Here is a 20,153-nt window from a genome sequence, read left to right as displayed (position 1 = left end):
ATATTTTATCTTAAATAGCAAACCTCTACTCTCATGAAATTACAATGAGCAAAAAGGAAGATTTACCAGGACACACACACATATGTTGCTCTCCTTCCTTCTTCTCAGGTTTAAACTTTATCCTGGTGTAAAGATCAATCATTAGAAATTACTTCTATACAATAAGTAACCTTATAAATCCTCAGCAAAACCATTCCTTGTAATAAACTCTTTTCTGGCAAGTTTACAAATTAAAAGAAGTCTACAAGGCCTTTTTCTGTGTAATGATTTACCAGCTTCCAATGTTTTCCTCTGTCTTTAGAGGAAACAACTAATGTACCTGTTTTTGTTAAGACCATCAATTGCTTTTCCAATTTTAACAAACGTATACCACTTTAAAAGTAACTTTAAAACTTAGCAGTATTCCAACAGCATTTTAGTTTTCCAATCAAACTCAATTACTCTTTGGTTTCTTCCAGAATCCACAAACTTTGAAATGGCAGGTGAGCACTTAAAGTGGCAGTGCACCTTAAATACACTCCCCCTTTTCTTTTTTTTTTTCTCAAGATTCCAAATTCTTTGCACTGTCAGTATAAAACAGCGCAGCTTTCTGTTTGCTTTTTTACCAATAATTTAAAATACTCTGGACAGTTTCTTAAAATTTTCTAAACCAAATTTCTCTCTCACCCACTCACAGCTCTGTTGCTTTGCAGCCAGCACCTGAGAGACAGGGAGGGAGAGAAAGAAAGCAGCGGCACAACCACAAGTCACACTTGACTAGAGATCATTTTTCTTTAAAACTTTTACACATTACAAATAGTTCCTGATTTTTAACCATTTCCCCCCAAAAAGATTTCAAAATAACAGCATTTTCAAACCAGCTTTTACAATGTTCATCTAAGGTAATGAATGCCTAGCAAAGAATTAACATCTCAATTCCAAACTCAAACTCTTAAGCAGACACACACCTGTAAAAATATCCAGAAGTCAGAGACTTCCCTTCCCCCACATTCAGAGCCTGGCCACTGCTCTGAAAGTCTACAGGGGTACAGCCAAAAATTCCCCACAGATTGTACAACACAATTACAACATTTGACAGACTTATAAATGCATGAGACAACAAGCAAACTAGTGGGCCACATACAGACAAGTAAACAAATAGCCATAAGATATTACTTCTTCTTGACCAGCCCACTCTGGTAGGGGCTAATCAGGAGGTATTAATTCTTCCTGACCAGCCCACTTTAAGGTATGGTAGGGGCAAATCTCTTGATCCCAGACCAATGAGAAAGTACCCCCGTTCCATTTGGGGAGTGGGCCGGTCTCCCAAAGGAGCAAAAACCTAGCACATGAGTTGAAGGGAAATCCCAAACTTACCTTAGCAAGATCTCAAAAAAAAAAAAAAAAAGAGTTTGAGTCTGGGAGTAAAATTTCCTCACACGTTGGGTGCCAAATGATGTGATCCATCCCACATCAGCCTCAGACACTCGACACTAGCTGTGTGACCCTTGGTGAGTCACTTAACCCTCATTGTCCCACCAAAAAAACCCAACAAAATCAAGCAAAGAAACAGCCATTAAGTCCCAATCCCATGGGGAAGGAATCCCCAAAGGCGGTCATTTGACCTATGCTTGAATACCTCTGAGGAGGGGAAAGCCATAACCTCTTGAGAGAGCCCAAGTTGTTGTGGAGGTATCAGAACACATATGATGCTTTCCTGAAACATCACATGCTAGCAAAACAAAACAAAACAAAACAAAACCCCCAAACTAATGATATTGAAAGTTTTATTCTGCTATAAACAGAAGATGCAATATATTCTTAGCTTGCGGACAATTTCATCCCTCTGAAGGCAGAGAATGATGATTTGCTCTGCTATTTTGGAATGAATTATGTAGTGGAAGGGAAATAGGAATTAAAATAGCATCTATACAACCACTCTTTGAGGTAGATGTTACCATTATCCCCATTTTATAGTTGATGAAACTGAGGCAAGTGGGAAATTAAGTGACTTGCCCATGACACATGAGTAAACTTATTCAGACATTAATAAAGTGTCTGAGGCTGGATTTGAACTGAGTGCTTCCTGACTCCAGGCCGAGTGCTCTATCCACTACACCACCCATCCTACCCTAGTTATAGGTAACTAGAATAGGTTGGTGAAGTGAAAGCAATGGGTAGGTGGGAAGAAATGGACTGTGTCATTGTAGAGTTCATAACTGCCAAGAATGGGAAGACAAGGACATGGTTGCCAGGTCCTAAGTTTATGGCTCTAATGGCAGTACTCAGTTTGGGCTTGATGTTGAGATGAGACACCCATGAGCATTTAAATAGTTAACAAGAAGAGGTTTCCTTTGTCCTAGTTCTACCCTTAAGGGCCAGAGAGGAGTCTTATTGTTCTTCCACAAGGGAGTCCTTAAAAAATTTATAGATTTCTAAATATATAGATATAGATATAGATAGATTTCTATCATGTCACCCACTAAACCTCCAAGTACTGTGAATATACTGTATATTTACTTATACAAAGATAAGTAAGAAATGATCCTTTCCCTAAAGAGTTCACAGTCCTATAGCACAAGGCTATGATGGGAAATTTGGACAAATGCTTTGATGGAATCCAGTTTTTTCAACCACTCTTCATATGATATCATTTCTTTTCTTTTTTTTTTTTTGGTGAGGCAATTGGGGTTAAGTGACTTGCCCAGAGTCACACAGCCAGTAAGTGTTAAGTGTCTGAAGCTGGATTTGAAATCAGGTACCCCTGACTCCAGGGTCGGTGTTCTATTCACTGCACACCTAGCTGCCCCATGATATAATTTCAAGTTCCCTTTCTGATCTGGTCACCCTCTTCTGGATAGGCTTCAGTTTTCCAGTTTTTCCCTATACATGTGACCACTTCTCCCCACCCCTAAACTGTGACCAAATATGCCAAGTGAATTAAAAAAAATTTTTTTTTTGGTGAGGCACTTGGGGTTAAGTGACTTGCCCAGGGTCACACAGTTAGTAAGTGTCAAGGGTCTGAGGCTGGATTTGAACTCATTTCCTCCTGAATCCAGGGCTGGTGCTCTATCCAGTGGGCCACCTAGTTGCCCCCCAAGTGAATCTTAGAAAACATTAAGATACTGTCCCAATGTGATCTTTTCAGCACAGTCTAGAATGGAACATTACCTCCCTCATTATGGACATTATTTCTAGCTCTTTGGCTCTTTTGATTGTCTTTTCATGTTGTTGACACGGCAAACTTATAATTGGCTTAAAAAAAATTCTTTTCCTCATAACAGCTCTCCATTGTTTTGTACCTATGCAGGCTTTTAAAAATTCTAAATTCCTTCTAATTTTTTTTTAAGATTTAACCCATCATTCCAGCCTATCCAATCACTCTAGATCTCAATTCTATCATCCAATATACTAAATAGATTCTCTATAAATTTGTTATACAGAGATTTGATAAGTTTTTCATTTATGTCATTATCCAAAGCATTGATTAAAAATGTTGAACAGGATAAAGCTCTGAAGAGAGACTGATAACAGAAACCTCTCTCCAGGTTGTCTTTATTTAATAGTTTGTTCAAGCACTTATATAAACTATCTACTTCTACTATTCTCCAACATACATTATCTTTAATTGGACATTGTGAGAAAATAATGGGGCTTTGGGTCTCCCAGAGTCTCCTGCTTGAGGGCCTAACCCAGAGAGCCTTGCCTGACCTTTCTTAAGGCCAGCCCAGAGTCAGGAGAATTCCAAAGGAAATGTAGTTGGACCTTGGATTGTAAATAGAGACAATTAGAGATTAAAACTACACCTGGGGGCGGCTAGGTGGCGCAGTGGATAAAGCACCGGCCCTGGATTCAGGAGTACCTGAGTTCAAATCCGGCCTCAGACATTTGACACTTAACTAGCTGTGTGACTCTGGGCAAGTCACTTAACCCCCATTGCCCCTCAAAAAAACCAAAAAAACCAACAAACCAACCAACAAACAAACAAAAAACTACACCTACCAGGAGCAGCTAGGTGGCACAGTGGATAGAGCACCAGCCCTGGATTCAGGAGAACCTGAGTTCAAATTTGACCTCAGACACTTGACACTTGACACTTACTAGCTGTGTGACCCTGGGCAAGTCACTTAACCCCAATTGCCTCACAAAACAACAACAACAACAACAACAACAACAACAACAACAAAACTACACCAGAAAGCCTTTCCCTCAGAGTGTCTGTCCTCTGTACCTTAATTTCAGCACATACTGTGCCGAACCACCCTCAAATCCAGTAAACCAATAATTTGAATGATGCTAACGATTAGCTTTGAGCAGTGTGGAAGGGCCGGCTCTCCTCTTGGCCCTGGGACATGGAAGGAGCAGCCCCATGGCCCACTCTCACACTCTTGGCTTTTACCGCTCAAGGAGGCAGGATGTGATTGATTGTCTCTCTCTCCTCTATCCTAGGTAGGACTTAACTTTCTGAGCCATGTGCTCTATCTTTACTAATATTTAATATGCTTTAATAAATGCTTAATGCCCCAAACTGGTGCTTTAGCCTCTAATTTCTAAATAGCAATATACCAGAAACCCCAGCTATGTTTCTCTAAAACTCGGGACAGAAATAGGGCACCCCATACTTTTTTGTGTGTGTCCGGGGCAATGAGGGTTAAGTGACTTGCCTAGGATCACACAGCTACTAAGTGTCAAGTGTCTAAGGCAGGATTTGAACTAAGGTCTCCTGAATCCAGGACTAGTGCTTTACCCACTGTGCCACCTAGCTGCCCTCCCCATATATTTTAAAATGCCATAACATATTGATTGAACTCTTTCAATGTTCTAAGCACTGTGAAGGATACAAAAAATAAATTAAGCATAGCCCCTGACTTCAGGATGCCTTGTCAAATGTCTCATTGACATCCAACAATCATCTTGTAACCTTGTTAAAAACAAAAGAGAGAATCTACACTAGCTACTAGGTTTCCTAACTTCACCAACTCTGTTCTAGAATTTTGCCAGCAATTGACCTTAAGCCTGTCAGATAAAAAATTTGCAGAACCTACCCTTTCCCCTCTTAGAAATTCAAGACATTTTGTCTTTTTTCAATCTTCTAGCACATATATTTGCCATGATTACTCTAAAGTTACCAAAAATAGATTCAGCCAAATCTTCTATAAGCTCTTGCTGTAGCCCTAGGTGAATTTCTTCTATTCTAGGAAATGTAAACTCATTTAATGATGTTGGATATTCTCAGTGTGCCTTCATTTATGTGGGGCTTTTGTTCTCTCTCTCTCTCTCTTTTTTTTTTTAGTGAGGCAATTGGGGTTAAGTGACTTGCCCAGGGTCACACAGCTAGTTAAGTGTTAAGTGTCTGAGGCTGGATTTGAACTCAGGTACTCCTGATTCCAGGGCCGGTGCTCTATCCACTGCGCCATCTAGCTGCCCCTTTTGTTCTCTCTTAACCAAGTTTATTCTATTCTTTCCAGTATGAAAATAATTTGCCTTGATAGAGGTAGAAAAATCATTCACCCCCAAGCACTGGGTTTGTCCCATTCTTATTTTTCTTTTCTCAAACATAGGTATTGCCCCATCCATACTTTTCATAAGGCTCACCTCATTTTAGTCCCTACCCTTCCTATATGGTATTTATACTATATACTATGTGGTACCTTTTACTATTTTGAAGAGTTAGTACTTCACTGAACCATGGGCCTGACAGCCCCAATCCTAGGATACCTTCCAAAAGTTCATCATCTGGTGGAGTAGCAGCAATGGAAAGTTTTCTCAAGTCTAGGAACATAGACAGGTATGTCTGATTCCCATGGTAGTCTTTCAGAGTGTATCCTTAGTCAACTATAATGAAAACAGGAGTCTAGGATAACTCAGATCACAGACATCTCTCATTAGGTACTAGTGGGAGTTGGGGTGCTATGGGGATAGAGAACTGGGTCAATTCAGATTTATTACAATAGAGGCAAACAGGGTAAATAATAACAATAGCATTTGTATTGCATCTTAAGGTTTGCAAAGCACTTTCTAAAATTAGCTCATTTTTTTTTTTTTTTAGTGAGGCAATTGGGGTTAAGTGACTTGCCCAGGGTCACACAGCTAGTGTTAAGTGTCTGAGGCCGGATTTGAACTCAGGTACTCCTGACTCCAGGGCCCGTGCTTTACCACTGCGCCACCTAGCTGCCCCAAAATTAGCTCATTTTATCCTTATAACAACCTACCATTTTACAAATAAGGACTCTACTAAAACAGACCTGCCCACATTTGCACAATTGGTAAGTATCTGAGACTGGTTTTGAACTAAGGACTTCCTGACTCCATGTCCAACACTTTATCCACCGTAATATATCCAGCTACCTGATAGAACCATAGAAGAAATACTGGACTCCACCTGAGTTATAAGAAGGGACAAGGAAGAATCTCAGGAAATAGCTTTGTACTTTTTTGAAGGTTATTGGTAAAGAACCATACTTGGTCTGACACACAGAGGGACTCTCAGGAAACAGAACTTGACACTTCTTTATAGGTTTCCTTGGTACTTTTTTTTTTTTTGGGCAGGGAAGGGTGAGGTTTAGAGGAAGGAGTACTTTCTGGATATGGGCAACATCCAGTGTAAAACCTTGGGACAGGAATCATATTTGAGGAACAATAGTCTGTTCCAACTAGATTGCAGTGCACGTGAAAGAGAGTAATGTGTAACAAAGCTAGAAAGGTAGGTTGGGGCCAGGTTGTAGAAGAGCTAAATGGAAGAATTTGGTTTATTCTAGAGGAAACACTAGAGTATTTAGGGGAGCAACATGGTCAGACTTCCACTTTAGAACAATTCTAAAGTTTGTGGAATGGGAGACTTGGGGCAGGTAAACTAATTATGTGGCTATTGCAATACTTCAGATAAGAGTCTAGGGCTGGTTTTAGAATGAGAGCCTCTAGCTTATTGTGACACTGGATGACTTTGGGCCAGTTTTGTAAGCTCTCTGGCCTTGGACCAGATGACCTTGGATGTTCCTTCCATCTCTAATCTAACTGTGATCCTATGGTACTTTGTTGGGCCATAACCAATGATTGTAACTGAAATGGATCTTTAGTAAAATCACGATTCAAGTAAGGATGGTAGAACAAATGAATTTGTGTTGCATGAAAATTTAGGGTTGCCCATCAAACAATGCCCCCTGGAACTGAGGCTCCTGTGTCATGTCTGCAGGCAGCAAAGGGGACTTGGGGGTTTATCATCAGCACACTTGGATTATGTCAATTGCCTGTGTGAGAAGTAGACTGCCACTGATACTCCCAGCTATACCTTCTCCTGTTGCAACAAGTATACTGGAAGTGAGGATTAAAGATGACAGTTCCTCTCTTCCTCTTCTACCTATGCATTTCTACCTTACTAATGAGTGTTGTACTTGCATTTAGTTCAGGTATAGTAAAGGATTTCTTTTTTATGCCCCAGGTGAGCAGTAAACAGGGATATAGAGACATGAGTACACACATATACACATATGTTTGTGTGTGTGTGTGCATGCATGCATGCTGTCCTCTTGGCTGATCCAGGCTCTTAGGACAACTTATCAGATTTAGGATGTGAAGGTTTGGTTGGGGGTAGTGAGGGTCAGGAGCTAGAAGTGAATAAAAGAGTCAAATTGACTGGAACTTGGAATAATATCCCTCCCCTCCCCTGTTCCCCCCTCTTCATCTTCTGAGATTCTAATGGTTCTCTATAAGATGTAAACAAAAAACCCAAGAAATTTAAATAGGGGAGGCTATAAAGTGGATAAAGCAGTGGATAAAGCACCAGCCCTGGATTCAGGAGGACCTGAGTTCAAATTTGACCTCAGACACTTGACACTTACTAGCTGTGTGACCCTGGACAAGTCACTTAACCCTCATTGCCCCACCCTCCCCCAAAAATTTAAATAAAAGTTATTAGGACTAAGGTACATTAGAGCATATAGGCTAACCAGAGGTGGAATCTTTATTTCACAAGATTCAAGATATAGTACAAAACGAATCTGTACATCTTTCTATTAACAGGATTTTTTTTGTTTACACAATTATATTACACTTCACCAACCTTTATACTGCATTTTAAAAAATACAAAATAAATTTACAAAAAAGCTTACCATGTTGTTTCTTCACAATGCCAATTGATAATAGTTTATGGTCTTTTATAACTTCTGCTTCCCCTATATATAGTGATATATATATAGTGATTATCTTGATCATACCAAACCTTGTAATTATTTTTGTATGAAATAGAACACAGAGTCAGTTCGTTTGTCTAAATAGGAAAATAATGGTACAAATAAGATTCCTTATATACACCTAATCTCTCCTTTGAATATACTAAATCTTGAATTGTATTTGTGGAAACAGACACTTTAGAATATGTTTAAAATTTTTTCTTTACTTTGCTTTTAACTTTTTTGAAGATCAAAGGAGAAATTTATTGAGCTTCTTTTCATTAAATATTACATATTTAAAGACCAGCAGGGGCCTTGGACAATATTGCATTCAGAAAACTTAAACTTCCATTTTAATTGGAAAGTCAAGTGTGATAAAAAATTCACATGAAGATAGAATCTTTTAAGTTCCATTTCTTTTGCTATTATTTGCTCTATCTTTAAAGTCATAATAATGTGCAATATACATTAAACTCATTTTCAGAAATGAACAATACCGGCTGGTGTGTGTGTGTGTGTGTGTGCACACGCGTGTGCATGTGCGTGCAGCACGTGCAAGCGCTCTCACATATATGTGTGTATATGTGTGAATGTGAAGGGAAATACATAGCTCACAATTGCTCTTTGTGGCAGCTAAAGGGACTGTTTTCCTTAAGTACTTGGTTTTGAAATGTAAATCCAAACCTATATACAGGTGAGGGTTTTTTGTTTTTGTGAGAATGTAGTTACACATGCTACACACACAAACTGCTGTGGTATTCATTTGGAGACCATCTGCATGCAAGTTTCTGAAGTATTGGTTGGCAGAACAAAGATAGAAAGCAAGAAGGAAGGGGGGGAGAAAAAAAGTAGGGAGGAGAAAATCTATAATGAATTATTTTTAGCTTCCTAGAGGCATTAACAGTTTTTTAAATTAAATAAAGCATCAGTGTATCACTAGGTCTCTGGTGGAAGTTTCCAAAATTTCCCAGTGGTATGAAATTAAACAGTTTAGCAGTAAAACAAAAAAGTCACATACTAACCTTTATATGCAGAAAGGTTACAGATTCTCAAAACCATTAATGATTCACAATTTGATTTATATGCTAAGTAAATGAATTTTGAATAAAAGTCATTTGATCTCTCTTCTCTCTGCCACTGTACTTAACCAAAAATAAGATCTACCACAAAAATTGGGAGAAAAAAGGAAAACCCAATACCACCACAGTAAAGTAAAATGGATGATATGATGGCTATACCCAAGAATCTGAAACAGTTGGCAAACTAAATGCGCGATAGTAAAATATGCTTAAAGTACTACTGTTGTTCTCTTTGTCAGAGGATACAATACAAAATGGATCAGGAGAGCATGGGATTACCATGGAGAAATGAAGCCATACTATATCAGTTACCTATAAATTCTAATATTAAAACTCCTGAATCCCTGAGTTAGTTTAATGTCACTGACATTAACTAGCTTCTGCTACTGTCATTTTATTCAAATGGATGCCATTTGATTAGGTTAGTGTTGACTATTGTTTTAGGGAAAAAAACTAAAACCAACTTCCTTATCCCAGAGAAAAAAATGGGGCAAAGTCTACTCCCTTCCATAGATTCTTTAAGTACAGCAAAGGAACTGAATTATCATAATAGACTTGCAGGTACTGACACCAGAGGAAATTAGGAAATGAAGAGACACAGAGAAAGGGACATGGGATATTTTTTATTTTAATCAAGGATATTGGGGATTTGATATAAAGGCAATTGGGGAATTGATATAAAATAATTTATTAAATGGTGAATAAGGCTGTGATTTGTCCATCCGGCCTTTATGTAATGAATATTCTGCATAACAGAATTGATTCTTACAGCGCTACTAGAGAGGAAATGAAGTAAAAATTCTAAGGGGAAACAAATTTTAAATTTAAGAGATATTATTTTTTTAAAGGCAAGTTACTAGAATTTATATTAATCTTAAGTTTGGGTTTTTAAATAAGTTCAATACTGTTCCACGCAAATGAAGTGTGGTTACAACCTGGTCTCACCTTGCATTACACTGCAGCTACCCTTAGGGGGCATACAGGAAGAAAGGAGCAGGGAGAACCAAGATGCCCACAATACCACCAACACTCAAACTGATAATTTAAGAGTGTGCATAAATTTGTTAGCATTTAAAATCGGAACTTCACAGAGCAACCGTCTTATCTTTTGGGAAATTCCCTAAATTTCCCATCTTTAATTTAGAAGCAAGTTACTTGGAAGGAAACCTTGCTGATCAAGTTGGTAACAGACCACAAGTATAAAACTTCACCTGAAAGTCTTTATGTTCACTGGAGACTGATAAAAACTATTTCTAAGCAAAGTCTCAGTCCCAGAAACTAAAGACATGCCACAATGGAAGCAATTAACTCTTTACATATTACCACAGATAATGGATTATGGGAAAAGAGTGACAAGGTTAGTTTGAGTAGGCTGAGGTCTGCTGGGGAAGGAAAAAGCCCACTCAGTATGCCAAACTATTGAAGTGCTCACATCTCCTAATAACAAAAATCTGGTGAAGTTTTACTTCATATGCATTTTTTTTCCCTAAGAAAACCAAATTATCGGTTTGTTTTGAGATCCCAGCCAGATTCAAGCTGGGGGATAATATCAAGTCTCCCAGTGCTCTGTGGGAAGATAGTAAAAATGAGATAGCTAAGCAAGCAATTCATCTTTCAACCCAACTGACAAACCAGCAGAAGAGAGGATCTATCTTTAAAAGTTTAAAAAGCTTTGTCTTTCTTCAACTGCTGAGGTTAGTCAAACTGTAATTCTATTGTCCATTTGAATTTAATATTGTAATGGTATTCACCATACACTGTTTTCCTGGCAAAGATCTTTCACATTTAATGATTCAGGATGTTGATCCAACCATCTTTCTGTGCTTGTGCAAAATGAAATGCAAGTGGAAATAAATTCTGGAAGCAAATGCTTCAACTTTTGTACACCACGCAGTGTCTGATTATATTCTGATTTCTCATATTTAACCTATCCTCTGGATTCTCTATCACAGCTCTGTGTACCCAAAATAAACATACTATACTTGGGTGGACAATGGGTAACATCATGTAGCAGAGCAAGGAGATGGTTCACTGTTTACAGATTTCCTTTTCTTATGAAATTCACATAAAACTTTTTTTTAACATTAATTTTTCATTGATCTTTGGAGGAGAGAAATTATGCAGGACCCAAAGTAATTAATGAGATGCTTGTAAAGTGTGACTGACACCAGGAATAAGGAAGCTCTTACCCTTCCTTTTAAAATAATGTGAATATGTAGATATGTACACTTGCAATATGGATCAGTAAAATAATTTATCTCCTTTTATCACAGTTCTAGAACACTTTGACGACGTAATTTCTTTTTACTTAAAAGGCAAGTTCTGTTTTCAGATTTTCAAACATGTTAAAAGTTGAACTTGCAGTTGGGTTTTCCTTTTGTACATTGATCAGTTTCTAGTGTCAGTGCATAAGACCTTCATAAAGATGATAGAAGGACTTTTGCATACTAAGAGAATGACCAACAGAACTTAAGAAAGACAGCTGGATACAGTAGACATTAGAGTATCTCACATATGTTTTCAGGAAAAACTAAACGAAAGCCAATGAAAATTATTATTCCATATGGCACTGAAACAAACATTCAACTCAGTGTAGGTAAGAGTTACTTATCCCTGAAAATAAAGGCATCAGATTCTAAGCAGCTTTAAGAATTAAATGCTTCTTTGTGCCTCTTTTGGGAGGTGGCCACTGATCCAAAGTCCTAATCACGATGCAAGTGTTCTCAACAAACAGATCCCATTCCTTCTTGGTTGACAATGGTCAAGTCTCCACAGGGAAGCTGTTATTGAGGGGGCTGCTGCTGTTCTCGTCGAGGCTCTGGTTGAGGGGGTGGAGCTGGCCGTGGCCCTGGAGGCCTCCGGATTGCTTGGTGTTGTCTCTGCCTATAAGCGATGACTGTTCCCAATAGTAATGCGATGATAATCATGAGATAAATGTCCCACTCTGGTCCCAAAAGCTGGTCCATATCAAAGTAGGAGAAGATTTCCCGTATCTGAATGAAAATACAATATCGTGTTACATTCGTAGAATGTTAGAAGGGAAAGTTAAATTAAAAATGGTGAGATAATGTCAATAAACTGGAAATCAATATCACATTATTTTATTAAAATGTTTGGTTTTAGGAAGTACTTTGTTACCTTTTGGGAGTGATGTACTTATTCCCCTCTGTATGTCAGTTTTCTTTTGGTAATGAAAACTGGACGACTATACTGTTTTTTGGGGGGTAACTAAGTCAGAGATTTCAAGTTTTTAAGTTGCCTTTGATAAAATCTTTCTTTAGGATTTAGCAAAATAAATCTCTTTAAAAATAATATATCTCCTTATACTCAAGAAAACAAAGTGACAGCATTGTATAGTGGATGGAAAGACAGACTTAAAGCTAGGGAGATCGGGGTTCAAGTTCTGCCTCTGACATAAACTGGCTGTGTGACCTGTAGAACAATCGCTCTAAGCAACTCTCTAAGACAATCAGTCGCAGAGAAGATGCCAACTGGAATTGGTAAAAGGAATCTCCTCTTCAGAAGTCCCTTAAATCAATGAAATCATAGCTCTATCCCTATCCCTGCAGGTATCTATTAGACAGGGAACAACCTATGATGTCTCTGATACATATAAGTGTGGAAGTTACAAATGCATCCTCTAGTTATTCTGACGTGATCAGAGAATTGAAAAGGAATGACATCTGGAACTAGGATGGATCATTTTTTGTAAAAGAGTATTTGGAGGTAACACTTGAGAAAAAGAAAAGACTATACAAAAGCTATGGTATTTGGAAGGCTTAGAAAAAAAATCACTCACACTGGCATCGCGTATATACTGCAAAGAGTAAACAACCGCAAGCTTGCAGAGCGCCAGAAACACTGGAACTTGAGCATCTGGGCTTGCTTCAGCAGCCATGTCATAAAAGCGCTTGGCGAGGTGAATATCCTACAATGCAGCACACAATAATATATTTAACATTAATTGAAGGAGATAAAAATAAATCAAGCTGTTCACCAAATTCCCATTTGTTTGACATGTTCACATAAATATCTCCATAATCTTCATTTACATAAAAGTTCTTAATCAAATCATTTATCTCTTTATTTCTAATAACCTTTCTATTAAAAGTTAGGATAAATTTTGATTTTTTTTCTACACACACACACACACACACACACACACACACACACACACACACTCCTTCCATGGAGATATATAAATATATCAAAACTTCCTCTAAAGGGGCAGCTAGGTGGCACAGTGGATAGAGCACTGGCCCTGGATTCAGGAGGACCTGAGTTCAAATCTGGCCTCAGACACTTGACACTTACTAGCTGTGTGGCCCTGGGCAAGTCACTTAACCCTAATTGCCTCACCAAAAAACCCCCCCAAAAACCCCAAAACAACTTACTCTAGATCTCTGATTAGCAACTTACCTATTCACACTGTGGTAAAAATTATTTCTGGTAAAAATTTTTAGGCAAGTCACCCAATGAACGTTCCGTATATCAAATTTTGGCCCTCACAACACATAATCTTAATTAAATCTTTTAGCTACTTTTTGAATAAAAACCACAGGATCATAGGATCACAGGTTTAGAGCTGAAAGGGACCTTATAGATCAACTAGCTCAACAACCCCATTTTATAGATGAAAAGACTGAGGCCCTCTCAGAAGCAAAATGCCTTGTCATAGATGAAAACCATTACTAAGTAGCATGGCTGGGATTTGAATCAGAGTGAAGTAGTGGAGAGAAAAATGGGATTTACAGCCAGGAAGATCTGGGTTCATATCCAGCCTCAGATACCTACTAGCTATGTGATCCTGGGAAAGTTACTTAACTTTTCTGTGACTCAGTTTTCTCATCTGTACTGTAAGACAGATGGACTCAATGGGTTTTAAGGTCTCTTCTAGCTCTTAATTGATAATCCTATGAACCCAGATCCTTTGATTCTAAATCTCACACTCTTACCAATAAATAGTACTCTGCTATAGCATTACACTCACTATATTCCTTTTGATTGCTATTTAAATCAAAACTGCAAAGTGCTGCACTGATTTCCATTGAGTATTTAAATACATATGTACATGTGTGTGTTGTTGTTGTTATTGAGTCATTAAGTCATGCCTAACTCTTCATAACCCAGTGGACCATAGCACATCACTACTGTCCATGGGGTTTTCATGGCAAAGATATTGGAGTGATTTTCTATTTCCTTCTTTAGTGCATCATGGAAAAGAGAGAAAGGTTAAGTGACTTGCCCAGAGTCACACAGCTGGGAAAGTGTTTGAGGCAACATTTGAACTTGGATCTTCTTTTTTTTTTTTTTTGTGGGGCAATGGGGGTTAAGTGACTTGCCCAGGGTTCACACAGCCAGTAAGTGTCAAGTGTCTGAGGCCGGATTTGAACTCAGGAACTCCTGAATCCAGGGCCGGTGCTTTATCCACTGTGCCACCTAGCCGCCCCTGAACTTGGATCTTCTTGACGCCAAGCCCAGCACTCTATCTACTGAGTCACCACATAGTTCTCTGTGTATGTAAATATGTATTTATAAAAATATATTTTTTAATTTTATTCTTTTTAGTGAGGCAATGGGAGTTAAGTGACTTGCCCAGGGTCACACAGCTAGTAAGTGTTAAGTGTCTGAGGCCGAATTTGAACTCAGGTACTCCTGACTCCAGGGCCGGTGCTCTATCTACTGCGCTACCTAGCTGCCCCTATAAAAAAAAAAAAATATATATATATATATATATTTTTTTTTTTTTGCAGGGCAATGGGGGTTAAGTGACTTGCCCAGGGTCACACAGCTAGTAAGTGTAAAGTGTTTGAGGCCGGATTTGAACTCAGGTACTCCTGAATCCAGGGCCGGTGCTTTATCCCCTGCGCCACCTAGCCGCCCCTATAAAAATATTTTTTAAAAAACAAAGAGGGACTCTAGCATATTTGTTAGATCTTCCATAGAGGATCTACCACTATTAATGTTTCAATTTCATCAAGTTGTCATAGAGTTAAGAAAACTCTTACCTGTTATCTTTAAGTATGTAGGTCTTATGAACTAAGGACCTTGGGTATTAAGAGGTTTTTTTGGAGACTGGTAAAAATGTGTTCCAAACCAGGGCTTGGAAGACAATGTTGTACATAAGATAAATTCAAGATATCACCACAAATTACAGATACCTTTAACAGACAAAAATTGGGCTTTAGATTTGCTCACCTGTTTAATGCCAAGTCCTTTTTCATGCATGTACCCCAGGTTAAACATAGCTTGGGCACTGTGCTGTTGCTCAGATGCTAGTCGATAATGAATAAATGCTGTCTCATAATCAACATCAGTGCCAAATCCATAGAAATGGTAGTCTCCAAGCTTAATTCTAGCAACGGTGTAACCTAAGAAAAAAGCATTCATTTAAAAAGATCTATACTAGCTGTTTCTTTCTCTGTTAATATTATACTTATTTCCACAAAACAGCTTATAACTTAAATCCATTCTAATGTAAGCTCCTTAAAGGCAGAGACTGCCTTATTTGCTCTTTTTACACCCAGACCCTAGCAAACAGTTGGGTGCTTAATAAATGTTTACTGAATTAAATTTCTATTTTTGGTATGCAGATTTTATTTATTTATTTTGTGGGGCAATGAGGGTTAAGTGATTTGCCCAGGGTCACACAGCTAGTAAGTGTCACGTGTCTGAGGCCAGATTTGAACCTAGCACCTCCTGAATCCAGGGCCAGAGCTTATCCACTGTACCACCTAGCTGCCCCTGGTATGCAGATTTTAAAAGCAAATTTTCAGCTAAACTGCAAACTTGGTAAAAATGTAAGAAGTGTTTCTCCTCTATTCCCCAAAACTCTGGGGATAGGAGGCTGAAAAAGAGAGAATGACTCTTAGTAGTTAGAGATATGCTCCTTCCTTCACTGATACTTTTCTGCATGTGCTCAACTATTATCTCCATCATTTTTTTCCTAAGTGCTTTAAAAGCACTGTATGGTGGCTTGGGCTGAGGCTCGGTGGAAAGGTGGAAAGGCAATTCACAGGGCTAGGTGTGGATTAGGAAATCACCAAAAATGGTGAATAGGCTGGAGAGAGGCCCAAATTACATGAGATAATAGTCTATAATCCTAGTTTACCTTCCATTCATATTCTCTTAAGATATTAAAAAAAAAAAGTAATTAAGTGCCATAAAGCAAAATCTCAGGCCTGTAGAAGAGTTGTGGAAAATTTAGTCAATTTTTAAATGTCATGAAGAGGTACACCTTAGGGTAATTGCTAGTTTCCAAGTCAAATTTTAATATTAGTGATCATGGGACCCACATTTTCATTTTAATAAAGGATAAAAACCAGCTTACATTTACATAGTGCTTTCAGGTTTACAAAATCCTTGCCCAAAACTAGCCTGAGGTAGGGGGTCCTATAGTGGAGGCTGTACACAGTCAGCTGAGAGAACAAATGATATGCTCATAGTAGTACAGTTACTCAGTAGTGAAACTGAGAACTGAACCTAGGTCTTTCTGATTCCAAGTCCAAGGCTCCTATGATGCTGGGCTAAAGTTCAAGTTGTTACACAGTAACTTCAACATTAATTAAGCATGACTCACGTAGGAGAAACTAATTTTTGAAGGAAAAGTGAGATACCTTATACCATCCTGGAGGTCACCAAGATAGATATAAGCATATAGTAAATTAATGAACGAGGTTTTTTTAATTAAGTACTTCTTGTGTGCCAAACACTATGCTAAGTTCTGAGGATACAAATGCAAAAGTAAAGACAACCCTTGCCCTCAAGAAGCTTACTTTCTTTTTTTTTTAAATCATAAAAGTATTTTATTGTTTTCTAGTTACATGTAAAGATGGTTTTCAACATTTGTTTGTATAAGATTTTTGGTTCCAAATTTTTCTCCCTCTGTCACTTCCCTCCCACCTCCCCAAGACAGAAAACAATCTGATATAGGTTATATATGTGCAATCACATTAAACATATTTCTGCATTACTCATATTGTGAAAGAAGAATCAGAACAAAAAGGAAAAACCTCAAAAAACAAAAACAAAACCAAAAACCAAAAAAGTAGAAACAGTATGTGGTTCAATCTGCATTCAGATGCCACAGTTCTTTTTTCTGGATGTGGAGAACATTTTTCATAATGAGTCCTTTGGAATTGTCTTGGATCATTGTATTGCTGAGGAGAGTTAAATCTATTACAGCTGATCATCGCACAATGTTGTTGTTACTGTGTACAATGTTCTCCTGGTTCTGCTCACTTCACTCAGCATCAGTCCACAAGTCTTTCCATGTTTTTCTGAAATCTGCCTGCTCATCATTTCTTGCAGCACAATAGTATTCCATTACATTCATATACCACAATTTGCTCAGCCATTTTCCATTTGATGGGCATTCCCTCGATTTCCAATTCTTTGATACCACAAAGAGAGCTGCTATAAATATTTTTGTACATGTGGGTTCTTTTCCCTTTTTTATGATCTCTTTGGGATATAGACCTAGTAGTGGTATTACTGGGTCAAAGGGTCAAACAGTCCCATAGTCCTTTGGGCATAGTTCCGAATTGCTTTCCAGAATGGTTGGATCAGCTCACAACTCCACCAACAATGCATCAGTGTTCCAATTTTTCCACAGAAGAAGCTTACTTTCCAATGGGGGGAGATTACAGATGCAGGGGAACAGTGGCCAGGGAAGGGTACTTTGATCCAGAAAGTTACAAGGACTGGGAATGGGTCCATTGGAACTAGACTGACACACTCCTTCCAGAAACAATGGCAGGATTAATTTCATCATGGTTTTAGAACCAAAAGGGGTATGGGAAGAAGGTATGTGTTGAGACCAGGCAGCTGTCAATAAGATGGATGTGGAGTTGGGAGTGAATGAAACAAACCTGACTGGGACTTTTCTTAAGTACCGAGACAAATGGGATGGTCACATTGCAAAACAGCTGGGTCCCAGAATGAAAGTTCTAGAGATGAAAGGTCTGAAACCCCCAGGGCATGGTTTCTGGTCTGAGGGATAAGGTGAAGCTGCAGAGAAAATGGCTGGGGAGGAGGATGTAAACTGAGTGAAGCATGGCTGGTGTCTGACTCAAAACAGTGGGCCCCAAACAAGGTGATGGCATCCTAAGGTGGAAGTTCCAGAGATGAAAGGTTTAAAAAACCTTCAAGGGCATGGCCCCCAGTTTAGGTGGTGAGGCAACTTGCAAAATTAGGTGGGGTGGGAGGGGAGAGGGAATAATTACAGACAGGAAAAAATCATGGAAGGCTTTATGGAAGAGATGGTATTTGAACTGGGCCTCAAAAGATCAATCCATCAATAAGCATTTATCAAGGGCCTATTAAGGGCCAGGTACAGTTTGAGTCAATGGGATGCCCTCCTCTCAAGGAGCTTGGGAATTGAGTACCATATATGAAGGTTCACAGAACAAACATTAAGAGAACAGATATAAATAAATACAAAGTAGTTTGGAGGGAAAGCACTAGTAGTTGTGGGGATCAGAAGCTACATCATGAAGGAAGAGAGAAATTCTGTGAGGCAGAGGGAAGAAGTGACTGCATTCTAGGAATAGGGGACGGCAGGTGGAAAGGTATGGAGACAGGGGAGTGCTATGTAAGAGGAACAATAAGAAGGCCAATTTGGCAGGAGTGTGAAGTTTAGGAGATGGTCAGTCAAAAGACCAATTAGGAGGCCATTGCAATAATCTGGGTGAGAGGTGTTTAGAGCTGTATTAAGGTGGTGGTATGTTATGGAGGTATAGAAGTGCCAAGATTTGGCAATTAAATGGATATGTGAGGTGAGGGAGAATAAGGAATCAAGGAGAGAGCCAAAGTTTTAAATCTAGGAGATAGGAAAATGATGATGCCTTTGCTAAAAAAGAATGTTTGGAAAGAAAGACAATAAGTTCTGGGTTTTTGTTTTTGTTTTTTTGGGGGGCAGGGCAAAGGGGGTTAAGTGACTTGCTCAGGGTCACACAGCCAGTTAAGTGTCAAGTGTCTGAGGCAGGATGTGAACTCAGGTCCTCCTGAATCTAGGGCCAGTGCTTTATCCACCACGCCACCTATCTGCCCCAATAAGTTCTGTTTTAAACATGTTGAATTTGAGATGTCTCAAGGATATTTAGTTCGAAATATCCAACAGAAGACTACTGATGTGGGAGTGAAACTGAGGGGAAATGGATATAAGTTTAACAACAGGCAATATCATTCCTACTTTAGTACCAAGGTAAAGAATTCCATGATTTAAACATAAATCTCCTATGTGAAACATAGGAGAAAGCTAATATGGCAGGGTACTCTGGTGACATTCACTACTGGCATGACAACTCACCTTGGGAGGCTGCCCTGTTCCAATGCAGCAAAGCTCTGGGATAGGTTTCATTCTCACCTACAATGCTGGCTTCTTCTAGAGAAAATAGAGTGAGATATCATTAAGGCAAATACGTATCATATGACATGATTTATGCCTTGCTTAATTGACAATGCTGGATATGAGGCATTAGTGTTCATCTACTTTAAAGTGTTTCTCCCATAGTAGACTAAGACACCGTGTTCCTGTATATTAATATTGTTGAACTGCAGTATCCCCACACCAGCATAGCAGCTTGCACAAAAGAGGAACTTAATGAATATATATTGAATTGAAATGAATGCTGGGTTCAGGAAAAGCTTCTTAAGCAGAATCACTACATAGAAAGCCTATTTTCTGTAATTACTACATTAAGCCTCTGTTTTATTTTGATAATTTTACTTAAAGATATCCAAAAGATTTTCTACCAATATTTACATTACTCTGCTATTTGAGCAATCAAAAGTGCTTAATCATTTTATATCTAGTTTCAAGTCTGTTTAAATTATCAAGCATAAGTACATCTTTTAAAAAGGCTCTGGTAAAAGTGACTTCATAACCAAAACTCCATTTCTGACTATGACAAGTCAATTCAATTC

At 38.5% G+C, this 20,153-nt stretch overlaps 1 protein-coding gene across 2 annotated transcripts in view; it reads right to left on the bottom strand.

Moving 5' to 3' along the window:
- Positions 1–7,914: 7,914 nt before the first annotated feature.
- Positions 7,915–20,153, bottom strand: part of SEL1L (SEL1L adaptor subunit of ERAD E3 ubiquitin ligase) — a 75,552-nt gene continuing 63,313 nt past the window's right edge. The window contains exons 18-21 of one of the 2 annotated variants that reach the window (XM_043981968.1): positions 19,537–19,611; positions 15,426–15,598; positions 13,027–13,155; positions 7,915–12,220 (exon numbers count right to left, since the gene is read on the bottom strand). In XM_043981968.1, the coding sequence (XP_043837903.1) occupies positions 12,011–12,220; positions 13,027–13,155; positions 15,426–15,598; positions 19,537–19,611 (587 nt within the window). In that variant the 3' untranslated portion in view covers positions 7,915–12,010. The remainder of the gene's footprint in view (positions 12,221–13,026; positions 13,156–15,425; positions 15,599–19,536; positions 19,612–20,153) is intronic. The other variant, XM_043981969.1, reaches the window with a different exon arrangement.

Source organism: Dromiciops gliroides, chromosome 2 (assembly GCF_019393635.1).
Source record: "Dromiciops gliroides isolate mDroGli1 chromosome 2, mDroGli1.pri, whole genome shotgun sequence".
Lineage (NCBI taxonomy): Eukaryota > Metazoa > Chordata > Mammalia > Microbiotheria > Microbiotheriidae > Dromiciops > Dromiciops gliroides.
This window is presented reverse-complemented; position numbering and strand designations above follow the sequence as displayed.